We start from the raw sequence: 25000 nt of genomic DNA on the forward strand, positions 1-25000 counted from the left end.
TGTGTGTCTGTGTGTTCTGCTCCTGTTTGTCTGAGTTTACCTGCTGTGTGAGGACCAGGCTGGACGTTCAGCCTCAGATTCAGAACCATTTAGAACCGGGTTTGGATCCCACAGTCCTCAGAACAACAGGAGTGAATCAGGACTGTGTGTGTGTGTGTGTGTGTGTGTGTGTGTGTGTGTGTGTGTGTGTGTGTGTGTGTGTGTGTGTGTGTGCGTGTCTGAAGCTTCTGCGACATTTTATTTCATCTGCTGTCACCATAACGACAGGACATGGTCACCCACAGCAACAAGGCAGCGTATTACACAGGATGCAGCAGGTCACCTTACATCACTCTGTGTGTGTGTTAGTGTGTATTAGTCTGTGTGTGTTAGTGTGTGTGTTGGTGTGTGTGTGTTAGTCTGTGTTAGTGTGTGTGTGTGTGTGTTAGTGTGTGTGTTAGTCTGTGTTAGTGTGTGTGTGTGTTGGTCTGTGTTTGTCTATGTGTGTCTGTGTGTGCGTGTGTGTTGGTGTGTGTGTGTTAGTCTGTGTTAGTGTGTGTGTGTGTTAGTCTGTGTGTGTTAGTGTGTGTGTGTGTGTTAGTCCGTGTTAGTGTGTGTGTGTGTGTGTTGTGGTTCCTTGCTAGTGAAGCAGTGAATCATTCATTTCTTGCCCCTGAAGGTAAATCGGGTTCAGCCTCGGCCCGTTGCCATGGTTACGTCATTATGAAAACATGACCTGTTGATTCAGCTCCATTCATCAGTCACTCATCGGTCCAAACCTGCCTGAAGCTCCGACACCAGTCAGTTAATCTGGTTCCCCGGAGAGTTTATTACTGCCATCAATCAGGACAGGAAACAGGAAATGGATCAATCTGATTGGTTCCTGACAATCCGAGCCATCGGTCTGACCAATCCCTGAAGGAAGAATTGGAGAGATGGGCGGGGCTTGTGTGACAGTCAGACCCATCACTACGGCTGGGCTGGACCGAGTCGGAACAACGTCACAGCTTCATATCAGTCAGTCTTGATCATTATTGATCAGTTTAGTGTTTAATCTGTCAAACTGCTGACCAGACGTTTCCTGTTTCAGGTTGTTGCTAGGCAACTGAAGAATGCCTAGCAATGTGAGCCACCAACTTAGCTTAGCTAGCCGTGAGCAGCTAGCTAAGCTAGCCTTTCCTCTGCCTGCGTCTCCCAGAATGCTGTGCGGTTCTTGATCTGGCGCCCATTTTCACCATGTCATCCATGTAAATGTCAGCTTACACTAAATGTTTATCTCCAAGCTAAATAAAGTGAAGGTCAAAGTCATTTTTTACTAAATTTATTTTTTATTGGCAGAAAATGACTTGGGACATTTTATTCGGAGGTTGGCAATATTTAGCTTGATGCTAAATGTTAAGTTGCTAAATGTTTATGTAGCTCAAAGCTAACTATTTAGCTTTAAACTATGACGACCAGTTAAATCCTCCCAACATGGAGGAAGGCAGACTGCAGGATGCTAACAGAGCTAACAGGCTAACAGGCAGGGTTACTACAGTTCCCTCATCAGAAGCTAACTCCAGCTTCCTCTCGGTCCTCCTCATCCTCTTCTCCTTTGCCTCAGTCTCTCCCCGCAGCTCTTGGCGGTGGGCGTGGCCTGGACGTCTCAGTGGGCGGGATCAGACGGCAGCGCAGAGACCTCCGCATCCGGCTGCCATATGATGACCAAATGATGTCATATCCAGCCTTGCAAGCAGGAGGCGGAGCCAACGACCTGTACTACCAATCAGAAGACTGGAGAGGGCGGGGAATCGACCAGGCTCTGCAGCGATTGGTGGAGAGAGACCAGAGGCGGGAGCAGGAGGAGGAGCAGCGAGCAGGTTGTTTATTGAGCCATTTTCACTAAATATTACAATTATTATTCATTTACAGCTGCTGATTTCCTCTCACTAAGCAGTTTTAACAGATACAGGGTTTACACTTTTAAACAGCTGCATTATATTTCATACAACATTTAAAACTCTTGACTTTAAAGTTTTCATTCATTTTATTCTCCTTTTCATGAAAAGCTCTAAAATCTTTAGCCAACAGGATGCAGGAGCCTCTGACGTCACATTTTATTCAGAATAAGCTCCAGAGCCAATCACGTTCTCCCACAGCTTACCTGGCTGCTTTGCTCCGCCTCCTGAGCGAGGCAGAGAGCGCGGGATTGGTCGGCCCCGGAGACGTGGAGGTGATGGAGGAGGAGGAAGATGAGGAGGAGGAGCAGGGGCCTCCAGGGGACCTCCAGACCACCGATGCTGCAGACTACGATGAGACGGGGCGGGGCGTGAGCATGGGGCGGCCCGGCGCCCCCTGGTGGGACCTGGTGGAGCCGCAGCTGGACAGGTGAGCGAGTCAGAGCAGCTGTCTGAGGAAGAGGAGAGCGTAGACGTTAACGGGACGGGTGGATGTTTGTCAGGATGGATCCCCGGCTGGTCCAGAGTCTGCTGCAGAGAACCAGGGAGTACGGACGGACCTCAGCGGCACCGAGCCGAGACCAGGACGCCCTCAGGTAGGACCTCACACCTGACTGGCGCTCAAAACTAAACTGGTCTCTACAATCTGCAGTGGAGCAAACCAGTGTGACCGTGGGCACAACTACCACCAACAGGGTTTGGAGAACCTCATCCGTCTTTGGACCAAACCATCACAAGCCTATAAGAATCAACAGAGGCACCGTTTGCAAATTAGACACATTTCCTCTGGTTCACAGACGAACTGCAGGCTGAAGTCGTCACAAGTTACCTGATGATGGACGTCTCTCCATCGTCTGGGGGGAAATGTCTTAAAATCCAGAAGTTTTGGAAGAATGTCATTAGGGGTCCATCTGATTTGTTTAAGGTGAAAGACCCACTGGACCAGTGGTTCTTAACCTGGTTCGATCGAACTCCAGGGGTTCGGCGGAGCCTCTGCAGGAGGTAAAGACACATGAACTTCTGTAAAGTCGTGATGACGCCCCGCTTTGCCGTCACTTGCTGCAGAGGATCACGTTACATAGCTTAGCCAATCAGAGGATCACGTTACATTGCTTAGCCAATCAGAGGATCACGTTACATTGCTTAGCCAATCAGAGGATCACGTTACATTGCTTAGCCAATCAGAGGATCACGTTACATTACTGAGCCAATCAGAGGATCACGTTACATTGCTTAGCCAATCAGAGGATCACGTTACATTACTGAGCCAATCAGAGGATCACGTTACATTGCTTAGCCAATCAGAGGATCACGTTACATAGCTTAGCCAATCAGAGGATCACGTTACATTACTGAGCCAATCAGAGGATCACGTTACATTGCTGAGCCAATCAGAGGATCACGTTACATTGCTGAGCCAATCAGAGGATCACGTTACATAGCTGAGCCAATCAGAGGATCACGTTACATTGCTGAGCCAATCAGAGGATCACGTTACATTGCTTAGCCAATCAGAGGATCACGTTACATTGCTGAGCCAATCAGAGCTGCGGAGGAGCCTGATTGAAGCAGCTCCACTCTCTGCAGGGATTTGAATCTGCTCCTTAGTCGCATCTTTCCGGGGTTGGTGCTGCCTCTAGTGGTGTGGAGGAGGTAACTAATATAATTACATTACTAAATCAGAATACCGCAAAGTCTTTATTATTTATGATTAATTTTTCATTCTCTTAAGAATGTAAAGCTAATTAAATGATCTAAAGACCTTAAAGTGGTTCCAGTTTCTCTCGATGGCCAACCTGTTGAAACTGTGGCAGATTTTAAAACCTCTGGTCGTTACTGGACAGTCAGTTTGCTGAAAACACTGAGTATAGTTTGAAGAACTGATCTCAGAGACTCTACCTTTAAGAAGACTTGGTGACCATGGAGTGAACTAGACTCTAGCTGGGTCACCCCTATGTCTTGAATTTGGGTTAAAAAAAATCATATTTTATTTATCACTGCAGGAGGGTTCAGTGAGTCCACATATGAAACTGGTGGGTTCGGTTCCTGAAAAAAGGTTAAGAACCACTGATGTAGAGGTTAAACTGCTTGGAATGATAGATACTTAATGACAAACTATGAAGATCTACTGCATTTTGCTGGAGCAGCTGGACGCTCCGTCTCTGGGACGCTGAAAATTCACTCCGACTGGAAAAACTAAAGCTTATCGCCAATAAACAGGGCGATGAGCTTTATCGCCCTGTTTCAGTCTGAAGGAGCTTATTAATGATCGTCTTCACTACATTTATATATCGTCTTATTTTCTGTCTTCATCTGAAGGGCTTTGTGTATCTGGAGCTAAACAAATGCAGGTTTGAGTGGTGAATGAATGTAAGTGTGTATAAGTTTACAATGTTAAGTTTGTTGTTTGTACATTTGTTGTGTCCTAAAAGAGAAAATTCAATAAAATATATGGGGATAAAATTACTTCATGATACAAATGCTGGTCCTGGGACCCTTACAGCTGAGATGTGAATGAAACGCATCTGAAGGAGGAATAATAATAATGATAAAAACACATATAACTAGGATCACCTGACACACCCAACAAAAACACTCAGAAATCCCTGGTGAAAACGAGGAATAAAACGAAGTAAAGCAGCTTTACAGCAGGAGGGTTCAGGACTAAACCCAGAACATTTGAATCAATAATCAGATCAGAAATCATCCTGATTTGTGTTTCGCTCCCTCTAACAGGATGTCGCCTTCAATTACCAGGAGGAACCAGAACCAGAACCAGAACCACTGACTGGATCAGAGCTGCTGTAACCTGATCAGCTCCTCCATGCAGCCGAGTCGTTATTCTGAACCAGAAATACAAACGTTTCATGATGAATGTTCTCACATCATCCAACAATCAAAAATGAGCAGCAATAATTTGGTTTAATTAGGTTCTTTTTTCTAAAAAGTAAATATTTAATTAGCTAAATGTGTAGCTATAAACACAACAGTTAATTAGTTAAGAGCTAAATCTAGTTGAAGCTGCACATTTAGCCAGGAAACATTTAGTTTGTTCACTAATCTTTAAATATTTTAGTTTTGTAGCCAGGTTGCTGTCCACTGCAGGTTTCTGCCCAGGTCCCTCTTGAAAATGAGATCTGGGTCTCAACAGGTTCACCTGGTTAAATAAAGGAAATAAAAATATATATTTAGTTTGCCAACTACGAAATGTCTCACTAGCACCAAACTAAACATTTAGCTGTTAGCTAGCTGCATCTTTAGCTAGCAAGATTAGCTAAAGACTTTAAAACTTTAACATTTCTGGAATGTTTTTCAAACAAAAATGATTCAAAACAATAATAATAATAATTATTTTTTTCATTTCTGTAAAGGTTCTTGTGTGAATTTCTGTGATTTTCCTTTGCAGGCGGATGGTTGCTAAGATACTGTCTAGTGTCGGCCCTAACGACGCCCAGGTGATGATGTCATCAGGCCGCAGAGCAAAGAGGGACTTGTCCGCCATGGCCGAACCCGTTAGCCCCGCCCACAGACGAACCCGCCGCTCCCTGGACGGCCAGTCGCCTAGCAACGAGCCGTCCCTCCTCCGAGTAAAGAGGCTGGACGACGAAGAGGAAGAGGAGGAGAAGCTCCGCCCACGAGGACCCGGGCTGCAAAGGATGAAACGCATCAATACCATGGCAACCGCTGAGCTGGAGGAAGTAAACCACGGGAGGCGCCGCAGGAGGGCTGTGCTGAACTACGACCCCCAGATGTTGATGGATCAGATTCTGGATTACCTGAGGGAGTGAGAGGAGGAAGAGGAGGAGGAGGAAGATGGTTTGGGTCGTGTCTCACATTTTTATTGTTCGTATCGTTTCTTTGGTTTTGCTGCTTGTGTAATCTGAGCGGATCAAATGTTTGTTGTATAAATCAGGAAGAATTTTCAAGAAGAAGCAAAGTTCTGATCTAACATGTCCCAACACTACATTACCCATGAGCCTCGGCTGGTACGCAGTGATGATGGTTTCTATTTACGCTCCGATTCCATGAGTTTCTAGGCTGAAAAACAACGAGAGCGCCCCCTGCTGTTGGATTTGTGACGCTGTGAAGGATCAGCAGGTTTAATAAATAAATCAGTCTGGTTTAAATTGGGTTGTCTCACACAGAGACCCAAACGTCCTCACTTCCTGTTTAAAAACATAGAATGCTAACAGTAGCTAGCTAGCTCCGGTTTTCCAGAGCAGCATCAAAGCTGACCTCTGACCTTCAGACACAAAGTTCTCATTGACTGACTTCTAGCAGCAAGGCTTGCTGGGAGTCGTAGTTGACAGGTTCCCTCTGTTAGGACAAATGGACATGTGATGAACAGTGTTTGTGACCGTGGCAACAGCTTCTCAGCTCTGTGATTGGTTGCTGGTTGTCGATGTTCCTGTACCTTCAGCTTGTTGCTGTGCTGACTCGTCCGTCTGTGGAGAAACTTTGATTTGTGTCACAATAAGAAATAAAGTTATTAAATTCACTCGTCTCAGTTTGTGCTGAAAAACTCACCAAGGTCACAGAGGTCACAGGGGTCACCAGCGTCCGGTTCAGGTGGAGAGACCCATAGACATAATATAAGAGTAGACCCCGCATTGGCTGCTCCGGAGCAGGAAATACGGCGGCCATCTTGGAGAGGTCGTCCCTCCTACTTTGCTGAACCAAACAGCAGAAGATGCCTCAGCACTGAGGATATTGTTGTTCTGATCGATGGACTATTGATGTGAGGCTCCACAGACAACATTTCACAAGTAAGATGGACATATTATTGTGTATATATTGTGATTAGAATATTACTTTACTGTATTTATGTCCACCGGCTAATAGATACCAGCTAATATTAGCTACAGTGCTCGGTGTAATACGGGTTCAGCCGCTATGAAGGATAACTGAGATTCTGTAAATCTAAAATAATTAATTATTCTCCAACATTGACTTAGATTATCTGACACAAGAGCCTATATTATAAATTAAACAATGTAACATATATTATAAAACTTATATTATGTGTTATAACATTCACTAGCAAAGTTTACACAGGTGGTAAAGACTATTATTTATATGTAATTCTCTCACTAGTAAGATACATCCTAAATCTTCCGTTTTTGTTTTGAAGGTTTCCTAAAGACACGATGTGAGGAAGAAGAGGGAGAATCTATAGAGAGAGACGATTCACTGATGAATCACATCGGAGTTTGGACTCAATCTCAGCTGCTGAATCTCTGAAGATAGAACTCATCAGCTGGAAAACATGAAATATATGTATATACATACATATAAACATGTATCCAATATATATTATTCAGTATTAATCATTATTTATTTGTGTTTGTATAGTTAAATAAATATGTATTAATATTACTAAATAAATTAATAAATAACTTTGAACGGCTGTGTGCTTTGTAATATGCTCATCAAACATCAATATCAGAATATTCCATCCTATTCTATTGTTATAGCCACTAAGCATATTTAAATATGCTGAGCATGTTGTCACTGGTTGCTAACCCTTTTCTAGGGAACCAGGGCACAGAATCACAGACCAGGACTAACCCCCATGTTAAAGTATAATTCCACCAAAGTGGGCGGAGCCTAAAGTCACTTAGGGGCGTGGCCAAACGTGGAGACAAGAGGAGGCGGTGAGTGGGTCAGGAGGAAAGAAGCTCTGCGTCCATCCTCTCCACTTTATCACAATAATCAGACTTTCAGGCCCTCTACAGATTTTTTAATCAATAAACCAACTTTTCTGTTGTTGGAGACTTTAATGGCCACCAGGGGGCGTCAGAGATGGACCAGTGCTGAGACTGTAAAGTTGGACTGTTTAGCAAAATTCAACTGCAGTACCACCGATTAATCTAAGGAGGGCAGCACTGAGACGGTTTCAGGCTAAATATGGCAGAACTGAAGAACTTTACAGGAAAATGTCAAAGTTTGAATTAGAAACATGCAGAGAATCCTCCATAACCTGTTCAGACAGTTTATCAGCAGGAAAAGCTGATTTTGTGGCTACTTGAAAGGGTCGGCAGTATTTTCCAGGCAGCTTTAGCTAAATTAGCTGCTGTAGCACTTGAGACCGGTCTTAGTTTGTTGAGACGATTCATTTGTACCTGTTGCTCGATGTTTTCTCGTCTCTCCAGGTGATGCTGTGTGTAGAAGTGAAACCACAAAGACGACAAACAGCCACTGTTCAACTTCACAATCAGCCACAATTTATTCAAATCAAATGCATAAAATCAGACCAACAGCTCAATATGGTCATCAGAAACCGGCCAGAAAGGAAATGGATTATTGCCCATAATTAATTACCTTAATATAAAGAATGCTAATGAAGACACACACTAAGATCACCAAGTGTGGCAGTTAAGACAGTTAAGACAACCCAGTGATCTGATTGGCTGTTTTAGCTCAATAACCTTAGAAAAAATGTAAAATGGACCAAGTTCATCAGTTTCTCACCCTTTAAAACTGAACTGCACAAATCCAACCTAAACTGAGGCCGACTCGAAACAATCAGCATCCAGCTGAAGTGCTGAAGTTAAACAGCATTAAAACTAACATAGTTAAACTAATATTTCCAACAAGACGCCATCTTGATGGTCTCTCTAAGTCCCTCCCGGTAGAAAACGGACACAAGGCGATCATCGACAGTTACTGGCATTTAATAACTATGATGTACAAAACACTAAATACATTTTACAGAAAGAAAGACATGGAGAGCAGACAGCTATTACACAGCTAAACGTTACAAAAACAGGCTCATTACGTCATCTTTAAAACACGTGGCTAACAAACTTTACACATTTTTCAAATAACCATTTTATTTACAAACAAAACTAAAACACTAAAATGAGTACGTCACTGGCCGCTTCAACCTGAAAGGGTTAATAAAGAAATCTCGAGTCGCGTCTTCTGAGCCTCAACAAGCTTCTCCATGCTGCCACTACCAGGTCCACCTGGCTGCAGCCAACAGGAAGGGGCGGGACTCAGACCTTATTTGGAAATGGGACCATTACACTCCGGAAGTGAAGGGGGCGCTATTTCCTATATTATCCGCGGTCTCCCGTTTTTATTTTCTTTTTAATTCCGTGATATATCTTCATCTTTAGGAAGGATTTTCTCTCTCAGCATGTATTTGAACTTCTCTCTTTTATTTACTTCAGCAAAGCTCACAGTTTTTAACCATTTCCGTTGCTTTCTGTTCTAAATCTGCTCCTTTTTCACATCTTTTCGGGTCTGCTACTGCCTCTAGTGGCGTGGGGTGGTAGCACAACTAATATAATTACGTCACTAAACGAGAATACCACAAAATCTTTATTATTTACGATTAATTTCGTCATTACTGGCAACGTGAAAGATAAATTATCTTCTAAAATAACATATTTTTCTTCAGGATGTAAAAATAGCTTAGGTGACATAAACAACACCTTTATACATTATAAATCATATCTATGTATCTCCATCACTTATAGGAGAAAGAAAAGAAATAAGACATGAAAAACCTTATCAACAATAAAAATAGCATATACAAAATAAACATAAGAAATTTAATTGAGCAAAAGTCAATAAACAAATTAATCAGGTTCAGACGAATAACCAGGATTGTTAAACAAGCAATAATCCACATTTTTGTTTTGTTGGTCGAGTCCAATATATAGGAAAAATATGATTAAACTATTTAGTTTTCCAAGGTGGAAATTTTCCTTCGTCTCTAAAACAATAAAATAAAACATTTGTAGAATCACAATATCAACAATTTGTGCATTGAGTAAAACACTTGGCCTGCTACAGGTAAATGTTATCATTGAGTTTTAAGAATATTGTACCATCAATAAATGACGTCTAATGGATGTTCTCAGTACCAGAGGAACAGAAACACCTTCATGAGCTGAACTGATGGACAGAGAGGACGGATGCTCTGCTGAAATATTCCTCTCTGTCTTCCAGGTTCTCTCAGCAAACAGTTGAGACAGAAATGTTTTTGGTTTCACCATCATTTACCTGCTGCTACACCTGCCATTCTAACTACTCTGAGAAGTTTGTCTGTTGGTCTGCAGCTCATGTGAAGTAAATAAAAGAGAGAAGCTGAAATACATGCTGAGAGAGAAACTCCTTCCTACAGATGAAGATATATCACGGAATTAAAAAGAAAAGAAAAACGGGAGACCGTGGATAATATAGGAAATAGCGCCCCCTTCACTTCCGGAGTGCAATGGTCCCATTTCCAAATAAGGTCTGAGTCCCGCCCCTTCCTGTTGGCTGCAGCCAGGTCCTTCTCCCCTCTACGGACTGTGGCGTGTAACTAAAAACATGTACTTAAACGAAACAACAAATTAAACATTGGTTCCTCTCCGGAAACATTTGTACAACTTTTAATAAACATAAAATATTTTACATTATTTTAACTTTTACATTATTATTTTATCTACACCAACTTAAAACCATGAAATTAACCCAAACTAACTGCAGCCGGCTCTTCGACCAGCCGCCCGCACAAGATGTCCACGTGGCGACGCTCAAGACATTATGGTTCACCCGTTCACCTGCCGCTTTCACAATAAAAGCTCACATCCGGTCCACGTTTGATCCAGCCGCTGCAGTTGCAAAAAGAAATAATGTATCAGAAATAACTGGGGACATGATGCAATGTTGAAAAAATCTGTTTCCAGCGATTGATCTCACTTCCGGGAGGAAGAGGAACACCTCTGGAACAAAACCGGCAAATGTCAACCCGATCTGATGTGGAATTCCAAAATAAAAGCCCAGGAAGGGCACTTCATCTATTGCAAGTTAAATATTTAGTTTGAAAGCTAAAGCTTTAGCTTAGCAAGCTAACTAGCTCCAAACTAAATATTTCATTTAAGCTAATTATTTACTTTGAATCATGTATTTAGTAAACAAGTTAAATAGTTAGCTTTCACCAACTAACTCTGCAGTTCCGTCCACTTTGGATCTGTAGGGAACGTCCAGAGAACCTTATGGGAACGTCCGGGGAACCTTAAGGGAACGTCCGGGGAACCTTAAGGGAACGTCCGGGGAACCTTAAGGGAACATCTGGGGAACCTTAAGGGAACGTCCGGGGAACCTTAAGGGAACGTCAGGGAACCTTAAGGGAACATCTGGGGAACCTTAAGGGAACGTCCGGGGAACCTTAAGGGAACATCTGGGGAACCTTAAGGGAACGTCAGGGAACCTTAAGGGAACGTCCGGGGAACCTTAAGGGAACGTCCAGGGAACCTTAAGGGAACGTCCGGGGAACCTTAAGGGAACGTCCAGGGAACCTTAAGGGAACGTCAGGGAACCTTAAGGGAACATCCAGGGAACCTTAAGGGAACGTCCGGGGAACCTTAAGGGAACGTCCGGGGAACCTTAAGGGAACGTCCAGGGAACCTTAAGGGAACGTCCAGGGAACCTTAAGGGAACATCCAGGGAACCTTAAGGGAACATCCAGGGAACCTTAAGGGAACGTCCAGGGAACCTTAAGNGAACGGGAAAGGAACGTCCGGGAACCTTAAGGGAACGTCCGGGGAACCTTAAGGGAACGTCCGGGGAACCTTAAGGGAACGTCCAGGGAACCTTAAGGGAACGTCCAGGGAACCTTAAGGGAACGTCCGGGGAACCTTAAGGGAACGTCCAGGGAACCTTAAGGGAACGTCCAGGGAACCTTAAGGGAACGTCCAGGGAACCTTAAGGGAACGTCCAGGGAACCTTAAGGGAACGTCCAGGGAACCTTAAGGGAACGTCCAGGGAACCTTAAGGGAACGTCCAGGGAACCTTAAGGGAACGTCCAGGGAACCTTAAGGGAACGTCCAGGGAACCTTAAGGGAACGTCCAGGGAACCTTAAGGGAACGTCCGGGGAACCTTAAGGGAACGTCCGGGGAACCTTAAGGGAACGTCCAGGGAACCTTAAGGGAACATCCAGGGAACCTTAAGGGAACATCCAGGGAACCTTAAGGGAACGTCCAGGGAACCTTAAGGGAACATCCAGGGAACCTTAAGGGAACGTCCAGGGAACCTTAAGGGAACGTCCGGGGAACCTTAAGGGAACGTCCAGGGAACCTTAAGGGAACGTCAGGGAACGTCAGGGAACCTTAAGGGAACGTCCAGGGAACCTTAAGGGAACATCCAGGGAACCTTAAGGGAACATCCAGGGAACCTTAAGGGAACGTCCGGGGAACCTTAAGGGAACGTCCAGGGAACCTTAAGGGAACGTCCAGGGAACCTTAAGGGAACATCCAGGGAACCTTAAGGGAACATCCAGGGAACCTTAAGGGAACGTCCAGGGAACCTTAAGGGAACGTCCAGGGAACCTTAAGGGAACGTCCGGGGAACCTTAAGGGAACGTCCAGGGAACCTTAAGGGAACGTCCAGGGAACCTTAAGGGAACGTCCAGGGAACCTTAAGGGAACGTCCGGGGAACCTTAAGGGAACGTCCGGGGAACCTTAAGGGAACGTCCAGGGAACCTTAAGGGAACGTCCAGGGAACCTTAAGGGAACGTCCAGGGAACCTTAAGGGAACGTCCAGGGAACCTTAAGGGAACGTCCAGGGAACCTTAAGGGAACGTCCGGGGAACCTTAAGGGAACGTCAGGGAACCTTAAGGGAACGTCCAGGGAACCTTAAGGAACGTCCAGGGAACCTTAAGGGAACCTCCAGGGAACATTAAGGAACGTCCGGAACTAAAGTCGGAACCTAAGGAACGCAGGAACCTTAAGGGAACATCCAGGGAACCTTAAGGAACATCCAGGAACCTTAAGGGAACGTCCAGGGAACCTTAAGGGAACATCCAGGGAACCTTAAGGGAACGTCCAGGGAACCTTAAGGGAACGTCCAGGGAACCTTAAGGGAACGTCCGGGGAACCTTAAGGGAACGTCAGGGAACCTTAAGGGAACGTCCAGGGAACCTTAAGGGAACATCCGGGGCTCATGTCGGTTCACCACATGCAGGAACTTTGACAGTTCCACTATAAAACAGTCCCAGCTCCTCTGTTGATGAAGATGATGAAACATGGCGATTTGGGCAGATCCCTGAAGAAGAGGAGAGACATGAGAAGAAGAAGAGCTGAAGCAGCAGAAGAAGAGCGGACTCACCTCCTCAGGCGGACATCAGCAGGCCGGCGGTCACTGAAGAACAGACACATTTTCAGCATCAACAATTCAACCTTGCGCTCAGCGTTCTTCCTGCGGCGGCGGCTCACCGTCCGGGGCGTCGGGCGGCAGCAGGGCGTCCTGCCGGTTGGCCAGGACGAAGGCCAGCGTGGCCAGGATGGCGTAGTCCAAGATGCCCAGCAGCGCCAGGATGTAGGCCCAGTGGATGGAGCAGTTACCTGGAGAGAAGCTGCCCACCTGGGGAAGGGGGCGGAGCCTAAACCTGGATCCTGACACCAGCAGTGAGCATAGCCATGGTAACCAGGCTGCTGGTCCACAGATACAGGAACTTCTGCACAACCTTAATGGCAGCTTTGATTCCTGTTCCCATGGTAACGATGTTTTATTGATGTAAAGAAGAAAATAAAACGTTCTTACCGAATCTCCACACAGAACTCTCATCTCTGGACTCTCCCACGAGTCGGGAAACAGGAGGCAGGCCAGGGCGAGACAGAAGCCTGCAGACAGAGGGGAGACGTCAGCACACACAGCGCCGCCACCAGGCTGGGAGGGCAACTGCAGAAACGTTGCCTCGTTTTAACCTGAAATGTTCAAAAGGAAAATAAACGATGATCACATGAAACTGAGTTCATAAAAAGTTTGGAAGGCCAAGCTTTTATTCTGGTAGTCCACATCCAGAAAGTGAATTTGGATAATTATTTATCTAATTTACCTGCAAAGTTAGTAGTTAGTGTGTAAAATTAAATACTTTGTTTCAAGATAAATATTTATCTTTTTTAAAACTCTGTATTGTGTTTTTAACCCCAATGCAAAGCCAAAAGTGAATTTCCATACCTGTGTGTGGACAATGATTATTACTAATTAAATAATTACATTTCAATCTTTGACATTTTAAATGATGAAATTATGACTTTAAAATTAATCCTCAACTTTACAAACATCCCTTGAGTATCTGAACTTCATCAGGTCCCAACAATCAGACCCAGGCTGAGGTTCTGATTGCTCAGGAAGCGGGTCAGAACTAGAGCTGTGACTTCCTGCTGTTACTGGACCCAGGAGGACCAGCAGAACCCGGGACTGACCTGCTGTCAGCTGCAGCCAGGCGCAGATCTTATAGACGGTGGCGGCGCTGCAGAACCGGAAGAGACAGAGACAGAGGACGCTGGTCCACACCGCCCACAGAGACACGCCCACCAACACGGCCACCGACTGGAAGGACGGCAGCGGAGACAGGCTGGACAGACCGCCACGGCAGTCCGGCACCGGCCAGTCGGACTCCAGGCAGACCTGGACCCAGACAGGACGCACAGAGAGACAAACTGTTAGCATCTAGCAACAGTAGAAGTTCAGATTGATAAATAAAGTCAGCAGTGATGCTGCTGATTGGCTGGTTTGGTCACTTGCTGGAAAACTTGCTTTTTATTGAGCAACGTGTTTATTTGACTTTATTGTTTTGTTCACACGACGTTCACTGATCCTGGTGTATTTAGTTGTGAAAGCAGCTTGAACACATCCAGCTAAAGATTTAGTACGACGACTAGCTTCAAACTAGTTAGCTTGTCTAGCTTCAAAGAAATATTTGGCTAACTAAATACTAAATATTCATTTAGCAAGCTAAACATTTAGCAAGCTAAACATTCAGCAAGCTAAACATTCAGCAAGCTAAACATTTAGCAAGCTAAACATTTAGCAAGCTAAACATTCAGCAAGCTAAACATTCAGCAAGCTAAACATTCAGCAAGCTAAACATTTAGCAAGCTAACTAGCTGCAAAGAGAAAAACAAGATAAATACAGTAACACTTTATTTGACGGGGTGTGAATCAGACTGACATTAATATTTATGACTGTTGTCATAAAGTGTCATTCTGGAAATCATGACTTTTAATACAAAGTTAACTTTATTCAAAATGTCTTCATGACAACTTGACATTAACCAAGAAATCATTACTGACATAAATTTGTTATAAAAGTATTACTGATTAAACTTTAAAAGTTATGTAAGAGATGGTATTAATGACGCTTTATGACAACAGTCAGATATTCATGAACTTATTATTTATTCACACCCCGTCAAACAAAGTGCTAAATATTTATCCATCCATTATCTGACCTTAGCGCATCGCTAAATATCTAGTTGAAGCTGTTATCCACTCTGACCTCTGACCTTGTGAGGAGTTAGCAGCGGTGGTTAGCCACTCTGACCTCTGACCTTGTGAGGAGTTAGCAGCGGTGGTTAGCCACTCTGACCTCTGACCTTGTGAGGAGTTAGCAGCGGTGGTTAGCCACTCTGACCTTGTGAGGAGTTAGCAGCGGTGGTTAGCCACTCTGACCTCTGACCTTGTGAGGAGTTAGCAGCGGTGGTTAGCCACTCTGACCTTGTGAGGAGTTAGCAGCGGTGGTTAGCCACTCTGACCTCTGACCTTGTGAGGAGTTAGCAGCGGTGGTTAGCCACTCTCTCTCGTCCAGGTGAAGCCAGATCTCAACCTAACTTAAATTATCTTCTCACACATGAGAAAAGTTACCAAAGCTGCACCGATCTGCAGCTCAGCATCACCGACGTTTCTCTGAAACATGGAAGCGAGTTCTTACTCGCTACAGGATCACAAAGGAAGGAGAATCGGCGCCCCCTGGTGGCGACACCTCCTCAACTCTAGGAACCGAGCAGTAAATGACCCTTCGGACGTCCAGCACCGCCGCCTTTAGAGGAAGCAACGCTGCCATCTGATTGGCTGATCGCCTCAATGTTAAAAAGGTTTATTGTAAAATAAATAAATACAATTAAAAACATTTGAATCCAGAATTTAATCGGGTCATGACCCAGTAATGAGACCGGAAGCTGTCAGGTTCTGTGATTGTTCAGCCTCCTCACCTCAAACAGCCCCATGGTTCCGCTGGGCAGCGGCGGCCCGGCCCGCTGCGTCCCGGACGCCGTGGTTCCGACCCAGGACGGCTGGACCAGGATGACCACCTGGATGATGGCGAAGCAGAGCGTGCACACGGCCCACAGCACGCCGACCGCGCGCGCGCTGCGCACGAACTCGGTCTGGTAGAGGCGGGAAAGGTCGGCGAGGCCCGGAGACACCGACATGGTTCTGGAGAACCCGACCAGAACCAGCGCAGAGTCCGGACCGAACAGCAGCTTCTGCAGGCTGAAAGTCCCAACCTGCTGCTGTTGGTTCCGATTCTGCAGCTCCCCAGAACCAGAACCAGAACCAGGTCCAAACCGTTTCAGTGCAGGTCCGAGCTCAGCCAGAACCGGTTCTGAAGGACTCACTGATTAATGTTCTGCTTCCTGATTGACTCCTGAGCTGAAAGAATGAGCCAATCAGAGAAGCAGATACATCAACCATCTGCTGATTTCGGAACAAACAATAATCAATAATCGTCACGTGACTGATGGATCAGAAGGCAGGAGCCAATCAGAACGCAGCAAAATCCCGCAACATCAAAGAGGAAACACAAACAAAAGATCAAACGTTCCGCAGCCACCAGCGTCTCATCAAACATCAAAGCGCCGACACGCTGACGTCACGTCTGTCAGATTTACCGACACATGCACGAGCCGGGCCGCGTCCACGCTTCAAAAATCCACCGACAGGAAACACGAAGAGAAGAGAACCGAACCGAACCGAACCTGAGCTGGAGCCGCGGCGGACTGCGGTCTGAGGAAGAGGAGGAAGATGGTGAAGAGGAAGAGGCAAAGTACCCGGATGCTGCAGTGTAACCCAGGCTGTCACCATGGTAACAGAAGATAATCTGCCCTAATTTGGCAGATTTTCATTCAGAAACAAAAATCTGACAGCTGTGTGAAGCTGACACCCCACCCACGTCAAAAAACCCAGCAAATAGTCTGAATGGTTGGAGCTCCGTTTGTGCAGTTTTGGTTTCTGAGATATTAAAAGTTATAATTTTGAACTGAAAATCTGAACATTGACCAGGAGAAGCAGTGTCTGAGTCCAACTCTGTGTCCACAGAGCTTTCAGGGTCACTTCCTTGATTCACTTCCAAGCATGACCAGATGTTGTGTCTGTTCAGCTTTACAAAGATGTACAGACTTTTTGCAGACATTTTATTTCCCAACTGCTGACTTATCTCTGTCCAGCAGCGGCAGCTGGAGTGGCTATATGACCGTTTTCTAGAATGGCCTCTTTAGTTGCAGAGAACTGCGAAGAGAGACTCTCTGTCTACTCCTGGTTGTCGAGGCATCTAGTTAAAGAAAAAAAAGGCTTTGATTAGCATTGCTTAAAATAATTGTTGCCTACATGATTTCAAAGAAGCCACAATTGTATTCTAGCAGTGTTGCACACTTAAATAGTCTTGAATTAAAATATATAATTCAATAATGCATCGTTACTTGAAATACCTGTTAATGTTTATTTCCTTTGGAATAAATTTTTTAATTGAATCAGAGATGTGCCCTTTGTGCATATGCTTAAGTGTTAATGATTCAATATAATGTAAGGCTGCAAGATGATGCTCGCTATGTTTCAGAAGGTTTGAAATATCCACTTAATACAAGTTGTGAATTTAAATAATGCATATATAAGCTAGCTCTGCATACATCTCCTGCTTTTATGGGGATGGATTGCATTGAGTCAGTATTTTATGTGAACCTGAGCATTAATTTACTTGTTCAAAATCAAAATCTGGGTTGAAAAATTCCAAATGACTTTATTCAAAACGATTTGAGACCGCTGGAATATTAACGAGAGGTTGAATTACACTTGCTCGCAAAACAAGATCGGGGGGGAGGAGCCTCACTACGTGTGGGGGGAGCCAATCCCAGTTGTGTGAGACTATGTCAAGTTCGCAAAACATGTGGAGCTTTTCAAAATCCTTGAAGCCCATACACATTTAATGTAGAAATTGGATGAAATGAAAGTCGTTGCATTGAAAATATATTTACTAATATTAAGTACATTACTTGGATGAACTTTGAAATAATGACACATTTCCGTTTTACTCTGCAAAATCTTTGCTCAAGCAACTAGCAAATTGGCCTTTATAGGCTCATGTAATTTTTTTACACGTTTGCTGCATAATCAGCAGACAGTACATCAACAATGTGAATATAATTCTTCAGACCCTCCGAAATCAAAGCAGTTGAACAGGTTATACACATTACGTTAGGGTCAGGCTGCATGTCCTTTATTAGCAGGATTCAATTATTGTGGAGAGAAGCTACGTTCGTGAAAAAACATTGCTATCTTAAAACATTTCTTGAAATGAGACACATTTTTTCTTGTTCTAAGTCTTTATTGAAGTTCAAAACAAAATGTACACATTGTACAACAGCTGAGAATCTGAAGAATTAAAAGAAGTAGCCCACACTTAGGTTTGATTTGGAACATGATAGGGTGACGGTGACGTCATCGGCCAAAATTATAACTTTTAATATCTCAGAAACCAAAACTGCACAAACGAAAATTTTAACGGCACAAACCTGCACAAACGGAGCTCTAACCATTCAGACTATTTGCTGGATTTTTTGACTGGGTGAGGTGTCAGCTTCACGCAGCTAAATCAGCTGTAATGAATCCCAGATTTATTTAGAAATTTCTATAAAAAATAAATGTTTTTATCTTCAGTTTTATATTTTACAGCAAAACTTTGTTAAACAGTTCATGAAATTCTTCTTTTCTCTTTTCTTCATTCACATCATTATTATATTATTATTTTGTATTTATGGATGAGAAGCTGCAGCAGATGAATCCAGACGCCATTTTGATCTGGAATAATCAGGATTGTTGGAGCTTTTTATTCTTTATTTTCTTTATCCATTTGAATTTTGTTAGTTTATTCTTAAATTTATATTTTTTGTATTATTTACAGAACTTGTTTGTAGGTTAATAATTGTTGATTTTATTTATCTTTTGTTTTATTATTTTTTATTATTTTTGTAAGCAAACAGGAAGTGAGGTGTGTTGGTCCTCCGTCTATAAGTAAAGGACCAGCAGGCCGATGGTTTTTACCACAGCAAGAGGTAGAAGGAAAGTTGATCTCTGTAATTGTTTTTTTTTTTTGCAAAGATGTAAAAATAAATCATGAAGAACAATTTACACGTTTGGATTTTGAACCTTTGTTTTTCCTGCGTTAAAGAAACTTGAACCCAGAGCCTTAGTGGCTTAATGGAACTTAAGTTGGATGTTTGGTTTGACAAACAATCGCCACTACAAGGATGATTAAAATGACAATTCAGAGAAAACTGATTTTATACCAAAGCGGTTTGCCATAAACTCATTTTATACCAAAGCTGTTTGCCATAAACTGATTTTATACCAAAGCGGTTTGCCATAAACTGATTTTATACCAAAGCGGTTTGCCATAAACTGATTTTATACCAAAGCGGTTTGCCATAAACTCATTTTATACCAAAGCTGTTTGCCATAAACTGATTTTATACCAAAGCGGTTTGCCATAAACTGATTTTATACCAAAGCTGTTTGCCATAAACTGATTTTATACCAAAGCGGTTTGCCATAAACTGATTTTATACCAAAGCGGTTTGCCATAAACTGATTTTATACCAAATCGGTTTGCCATAAACTGATTTTATACCAAAGCGGTTTGCCATAAACTGATTTTATACCAAAGCGGTTTGCCATAAACTGATTTTATACCAAAGCGGTTTGCCATAAACTGATTTTATACCAAAGCGGTTTGCCATAAACTGATTTTATACCAAAGCGGTTTGCCATACCCTGATTTTATACCAAAGCGGTTTGCCATACCCTGATTTTATACCAAAGCTGTTTGCCATAAACTGATTTTATACCAAAGCGGTTTGCCATACCCTGGACCGGATAGTAAAACAATAAAAAACTGGAATCAGAAAAAAATTATTTTTATTGTCAATAAAACTTATGAAAAGATTTTTACCTCAATATTGACTATTAACAGGTCAGTTCTGACCCGGTTCTGATCCAGAGGAAACGAACCAGCTGGGTTTATGAATGAGGCGAACTGAACCGGATCAGAACCGGATCAGAACCAGGTCAGCTGGTTGCTGTTTAAAAGAGAGTGACATCATCTCCCAATCCAACCAATCACGTCACAACAAGATTATTGGTTTGTGATGTCACAGGAAGTTGGAATATTTACAGGAAGTGTTCCTTCAAAAACCAACTCTGGGAAGGACTTTCAGAATAAAAGCATGTTAAGATCAGGAAGCGATTTGCACCACAACGATTAAAGCAAAGCCGTTTCCATGGCGACCAGGCGGCTCAGCTCCAGGGAGGAACTTCCTCTCCAAACTTGGCGAAGTGAGCGGCGTTCTTGGCCTCGACCAGAACCTGAGCAGAAGCAAACAGAACATGAGCGGTGCTGCCGACCCGTCGGAACCGGACCGCGCCCGACCCAGAGCCGCCTCACCTGGTGGTGGACGTAGGACTCACACAGGTAACACCAAACGGACAAATCAGAGAAGCTGAGCACCACAGGGTGCTCCGACACGGCGCCGTGCGTCACCATGTGCTCGTTAACGTAGCGACCGCAGCACACCTGGAGGAGCGAAGGGGACAGGTGAGACAGGGACCACATCCTGGAGACAGGGAGAGCAGGGGGGCGGCTCACCTGATAGCAGGTGAGGCAGATCCAGTTCTCAGAGTCAGAACCGCAGTCGCTGCACACCTGGAAGACGTCAACACCTGAGGGAGGGAGGGGCTTAACGGCATCCAGGTGAGGACACCAGGGCAGAGGGTCCACCACGTACAGAGCGTCCTGCGAAGGGACAGACAGGTTGGACGTCACACCTGGGCGTTCATTAAGGTTGCGGTTAGCAGGTGAGCTAATATCTACTGACTCCGCCCATCTCAGCGCTGCACATCATCTCCAGAGACACCTGAGGCTTCGACCAACCACAGGCTCCCTCTGACGTAGGCTCCGCCCCATCGCCTGACCCCGCACCTCCTTTGGGGTCCGATTCTGCTGCTGCCATGGTAACACTCTGACAGGAAACAGGAAGTGGTCAGACTTGAAGGTAGAGGTCAGAGAGAGGCGGATCTAAGAAACTCACCTGAGTCTGCAGGCTCTCTGCTGATTGGCTGTTCTCCAACTTAGACTCCACATCACCTTTGGCCTCCATTGTGGGCGGTTCCTGTGGGGTGGGCGGGGCTTGAGTGATATCTAGACTGGCCAATCCCTGAGTGAGCTGCTCCACACCCTCCATCTGATTGGACACCTCCTGTCCAGCGGGGGGCAGCGGCCGTTTGTCTGATTTCCTGCCTTGAGAACTACATTTCCCACGATGCTTTGGGGAGGGGAGAGCCAACTGCACCGACTCTGGAACTGAAAGGAACCAAGTCAGACAGAATCAGATCAAGAACCGGATACAAAACCAGAACCGGGCCCAAGTCCCAAACTCACTGGTAATCCTCAGGGAGCGCCAGTAGGGGGCGTGCTGTCGGATGACTTCCCTGATTGTTGCCACGGCGCAGCGATGGGGAGGAGGGAAGGGCGTGGCCAGGGCGGGGGGCGCGTCTCCTAACAACACGCTGGTGCACATCGCCATGGAGTCAGAAATGGACGTCAGGTTATAACCACCCTGCGAAGAAAACCGGCCAATCAGGAGCAGAGGAGCACCGGCCAATCAGGAGCAGAGGAGCATCGGCCAGTCAGGGCTCACCTCCAGGATGATGAGGACACGCCCCCCAGCCAGTGACATCAGCAGGTGTGTGAGGTGGGCGTATCCCTCGGGCGTCACCTGGTACCCGCCCAGCGGATCTCCCCGGGCCGCGTCGAACCCGGCCGACACCAGAACCAGTCCGGGGTTAAACTGCAGAGGAAAATCGGCCCAATCAGAGAGCACCGCAGGGAGACGGCCAATCAGAGGCCTTTAGATAGTTTCTATTAGATGAACCGCCTGTTAACAGTAAAAGTAATTGATTAATCAATGGTTCTGTGATTGATTACCTCGGCAGCGATCGGCATGACAACGTGATGAAACGCTGCCAGGTAGTCGGAGTCGCCCATTCGCCCGCCGTTCCACGCTATGTTCACGTTAAAGCCTGCCCCCTTGGCCACGCCCACTCTGTCGGCGGCGGCGTCCTCTGAGAACGGGAAGAACGTCCCGTCGTCATAGCGATGGAGAGAGACGTACAGAACGCTGCAGACGGAGACAGAAGGTCAGATTCCTGCTGCTGCGCTCTCACTCTGACTGCTCTCCTTCCTCACCTGTCATCGTCTTCGAACATGTGCTGCGTCCCGTTGCCATGGTGAACGTCCCAGTCAAGGATCAGCACTCGCAGCTGAGGATCATGGGAGTTTCTCTGGGCGTAGCGAGCGGTGAGAGCGGCGGTGTTGAAGAGACAGAAACCGCAGGGAGCCTCTCTCTCAGCGTGGTGACCGGGAGGGCGGACGATGGCCACGCCGTTACTCAGCTGCAGTGGAGACAGCCAGCCACCAGGGGGCAGCGCCTCCTTTTAGTTACTTATTTAATCAGAGTCGGATGTTGTTTGAAATCGCCCAGGTGTTCCTGCGGGCCTACCTGGCCACTCAGGATGGCGTCCACGGCGCTGAAGCAGCTTCCAGCAGCCAACTGGGCGCACTGGAAGCTCTGGTTGCTGAAGAAGATGGAGGTGAACTCGTTTCCCAGTTTGTGAAGGTCGCGGGGTTTCATCTCCGCCGTCGCCTTCATCCGCTCGATGTGCTGCAGGCTGCAAGACACGCAGGTAAACCCTCCAGGTGGCGACAGCTGGGCACGCGACCTTTCACCTCTCACCTGTGACACACGGCCAGCTCCTCCTCTGTCGCCAGGCGGGCCGGTATCCGATGGCAACGGGCGACCAATCCCTGCTGCTGATGTTTGGCGAAGATCTTAGAAATCCTCTGAGGCTGTTCAGGGTGATGCCTGCAACGATTCACACGTTCATCGCAACACGCCGACAACGATTCACACGTTCACCACAACACGCCGAAAAGATTCACACGTTCACCACAACACGCTGACGATTCACACGTTCACCGCAACATGCCAACGGCGATTCATACGTTCACAGCAACACGCCAAAAAGATTCACACGTTCACCGCAACTCTGCGAAAAGATTCACACGTTCACCGCAACACGCCGACGATTCACACGTTCACCACAACACGCCGACAACAATTCACACGTTCACCGCAACACGCCGACGATTCACACGTTCACCGAACACGCCGAAAAGATTCACACGTTCACCGCAACATGCCAACGGCGATTCATACGTTCACAGCAACACGCCAAAAAGATTCACACGTTCACTGCAACACGCCGACGATTCACACGTTCACCGCAACACGCCGACGATTCACACGTTCACCGCAACACGCCAAAAAGATTCACACGTTCACCGCAACACGCCGACGATTCACACGTTCACCGCAACACGCCAAAAAGATTCACACGTTCACCGCAACACGTTGACGACGATTCACACGTTCACCACAACACGCCGAAAAGATTCACACATTCACCGCAACACGCAGACGATTCACACGTTCACCGAACACGCCGAAAAGATTCACACATTCACCGCAACACGCCGACGATTCACACGTTCACCGCAACACACCGAAAAGATTCACACGTTCACCGCAACACGCAGACGATTCACACGTTCACCGAACACGCCGAAAAGATTCACACATTCACCGCAACACGCCGACGATTCACACGTTCACCGCAACACGCCAACGGCGATTCACACGTTCACAGCAACACGCCAAAAAGATTCACACGTTCACAGCAACACGCCAAAAAGATTCACACGTTCACCGCAACACACCGAAAAGATTCACACGTTCACCGCAACTCGCCGACAAGATTCACACGTTCACCGCAACACGCTGACGATTCACACGTTCACCGCAACACACCGAAAAGATTCACACGTTCACCGCAACACGCTGACGATTCACACGTTCACCGCAACACACCGAAAAGATTCACACGTTCACCGCAACACGCTGACGACGATTCACACGTTCACCGCAACACGCCGAAAAGATTCACACGTTCACCGCAACACGCCGACGATTCACACGTTCACCGCAACACGCTGACGATTCACACGTTCACCGCAACACACCGAAAAGATTCACACGTTCACCGCAACTCGCCGACAAGATTCACACGTTCACCGCAACATGCAGACGATTCACACGTTCACCGAACACGCCGAAAAGATTCACACATTCACCGCAACACGCCGACGATTCACACGTTCACCGCAACATGCCAAAAAGATTCACACGTTCACCGCAACATGCCAAAAAGATTCACACGTTCACAGCAACACGCCAAAAAGATTCACACGTTCACAGCAACACGCCAAAAAGATTCACACGTTCACCGCAACACACTGAAAAGATTCACACGTTCACCGCAACACACCGAAAAGATTCACACGTTCACCGCAACTCGCCGACAAGATTCACACGTTCACCGCAACACACCGAAAAGATTCACACGTTCACCGCAACACGCTGACGATTCACACGTTCACCACAACACACTGAAAAGATTCACACGTTCACCGCAACATGCCAAAAAGATTCACACGTTCACCGCAACACGCCAAAAAGATTCACACGTTCACAGCAACACGCCAAAAAGATTCACACGTTCACAGCAACACGCCAAAAAGATTCACACGTTCACCGCAACACACTGAAAAGATTCACACGTTCACCGCAACACACTGAAAAGATTCACACGTTCACCGCAACACACTGAAAAGATTCACACGTTCACCGCAACACGCCAAAAAGATTCACACGTTCACAGCAACACGCTGACGATTCACACGTTCACCGCAACACACCGAAAAGATTCACACGTTCACCGCAACACGCTGACGACGATTCACACGTTCACCGCAACACGCCGAAAAGATTCACACGTTCACCGCAACACGCCGACGATTCACACGTTCACCGCAACACGCTGACGATTCACACGTTCACCGCAACACACCGAAAAGATTC

General features: G+C 45.9%; 3 protein-coding genes across 7 annotated transcripts in view; 1 reads left to right on the plus strand and 2 right to left on the minus strand.

Annotated features, from left to right (window-relative positions):
* Window positions 1-6414, plus strand: part of pcsk1nl (proprotein convertase subtilisin/kexin type 1 inhibitor, like) — a 6744-nt gene extending 330 nt beyond the window's left edge. The window contains exons 2-5 of one of the 2 annotated variants that reach the window (XM_081609522.1): window positions 1583-1838; window positions 2043-2346; window positions 2420-2512; window positions 5323-6414. In XM_081609522.1, the coding sequence (XP_081465648.1) occupies window positions 1583-1838; window positions 2043-2346; window positions 2420-2512; window positions 5323-5704 (1035 nt within the window). In that variant the 3' untranslated portion in view covers window positions 5705-6414. The remainder of the gene's footprint in view (window positions 1-1582; window positions 1839-2042; window positions 2347-2419; window positions 2513-5322) is intronic. The other variant, XM_081609523.1, reaches the window with a different exon arrangement.
* Window positions 6415-8117: 1703 nt separating this feature from the next.
* lhfpl4b (LHFPL tetraspan subfamily member 4b) lies at window positions 8118-16545 on the minus strand. Of its 4 annotated transcripts, XM_081609538.1 has the most exons (9): window positions 15908-16545; window positions 14120-14324; window positions 13455-13534; window positions 13127-13274; window positions 13020-13052; window positions 12724-12956; window positions 11439-12524; window positions 11253-11340; window positions 8118-10969 (listed from the first exon to the last, which is right to left on the minus strand). In XM_081609538.1, the coding sequence occupies exons 1-5, from the start codon at window positions 16124-16126 to the stop codon at window positions 13024-13026; spliced, it is 681 nt and encodes a 226-aa protein (XP_081465664.1). In that variant the 5' UTR covers window positions 16127-16545; the 3' UTR covers window positions 8118-10969; window positions 11253-11340; window positions 11439-12524; window positions 12724-12956; window positions 13020-13023. The 4 variants fall into 4 exon arrangements, with proteins under 4 accessions (XP_081465664.1, XP_081465663.1, XP_017158710.1 ...); XM_081609537.1 differs by having other exon boundaries at window positions 11439-12503; window positions 13127-13534; XM_017303221.2 differs by lacking the exons at window positions 11253-11340; window positions 11439-12524; window positions 12724-12956 and having other exon boundaries at window positions 8118-10522; window positions 13127-13534.
* Window positions 16546-19866: 3321 nt separating this feature from the next.
* The window catches only part of hdac6 (histone deacetylase 6), a 15685-nt gene continuing 10551 nt past the window's right edge, over window positions 19867-25000 (minus strand). The window contains exons 17-27 of the mRNA XM_081609450.1: window positions 22757-22885; window positions 22523-22691; window positions 22210-22415; window positions 21949-22141; window positions 21662-21811; window positions 21403-21580; window positions 21053-21324; window positions 20840-20983; window positions 20611-20757; window positions 20410-20538; window positions 19867-20330 (exon numbers count right to left, since the gene is read on the minus strand). Of these exons, the coding sequence (XP_081465576.1) occupies window positions 20262-20330; window positions 20410-20538; window positions 20611-20757; window positions 20840-20983; window positions 21053-21324; window positions 21403-21580; window positions 21662-21811; window positions 21949-22141; window positions 22210-22415; window positions 22523-22691; window positions 22757-22885 (1786 nt within the window). The 3' untranslated portion in view covers window positions 19867-20261. The remainder of the gene's footprint in view (window positions 20331-20409; window positions 20539-20610; window positions 20758-20839; window positions 20984-21052; window positions 21325-21402; window positions 21581-21661; window positions 21812-21948; window positions 22142-22209; window positions 22416-22522; window positions 22692-22756; window positions 22886-25000) is intronic.

This window comes from Poecilia reticulata, chromosome 7 (assembly GCF_904066995.2).
Source record: "Poecilia reticulata chromosome 7, P_reticulata-male-v2, whole genome shotgun sequence".
Lineage (NCBI taxonomy): Eukaryota > Metazoa > Chordata > Actinopteri > Cyprinodontiformes > Poeciliidae > Poecilia > Poecilia reticulata.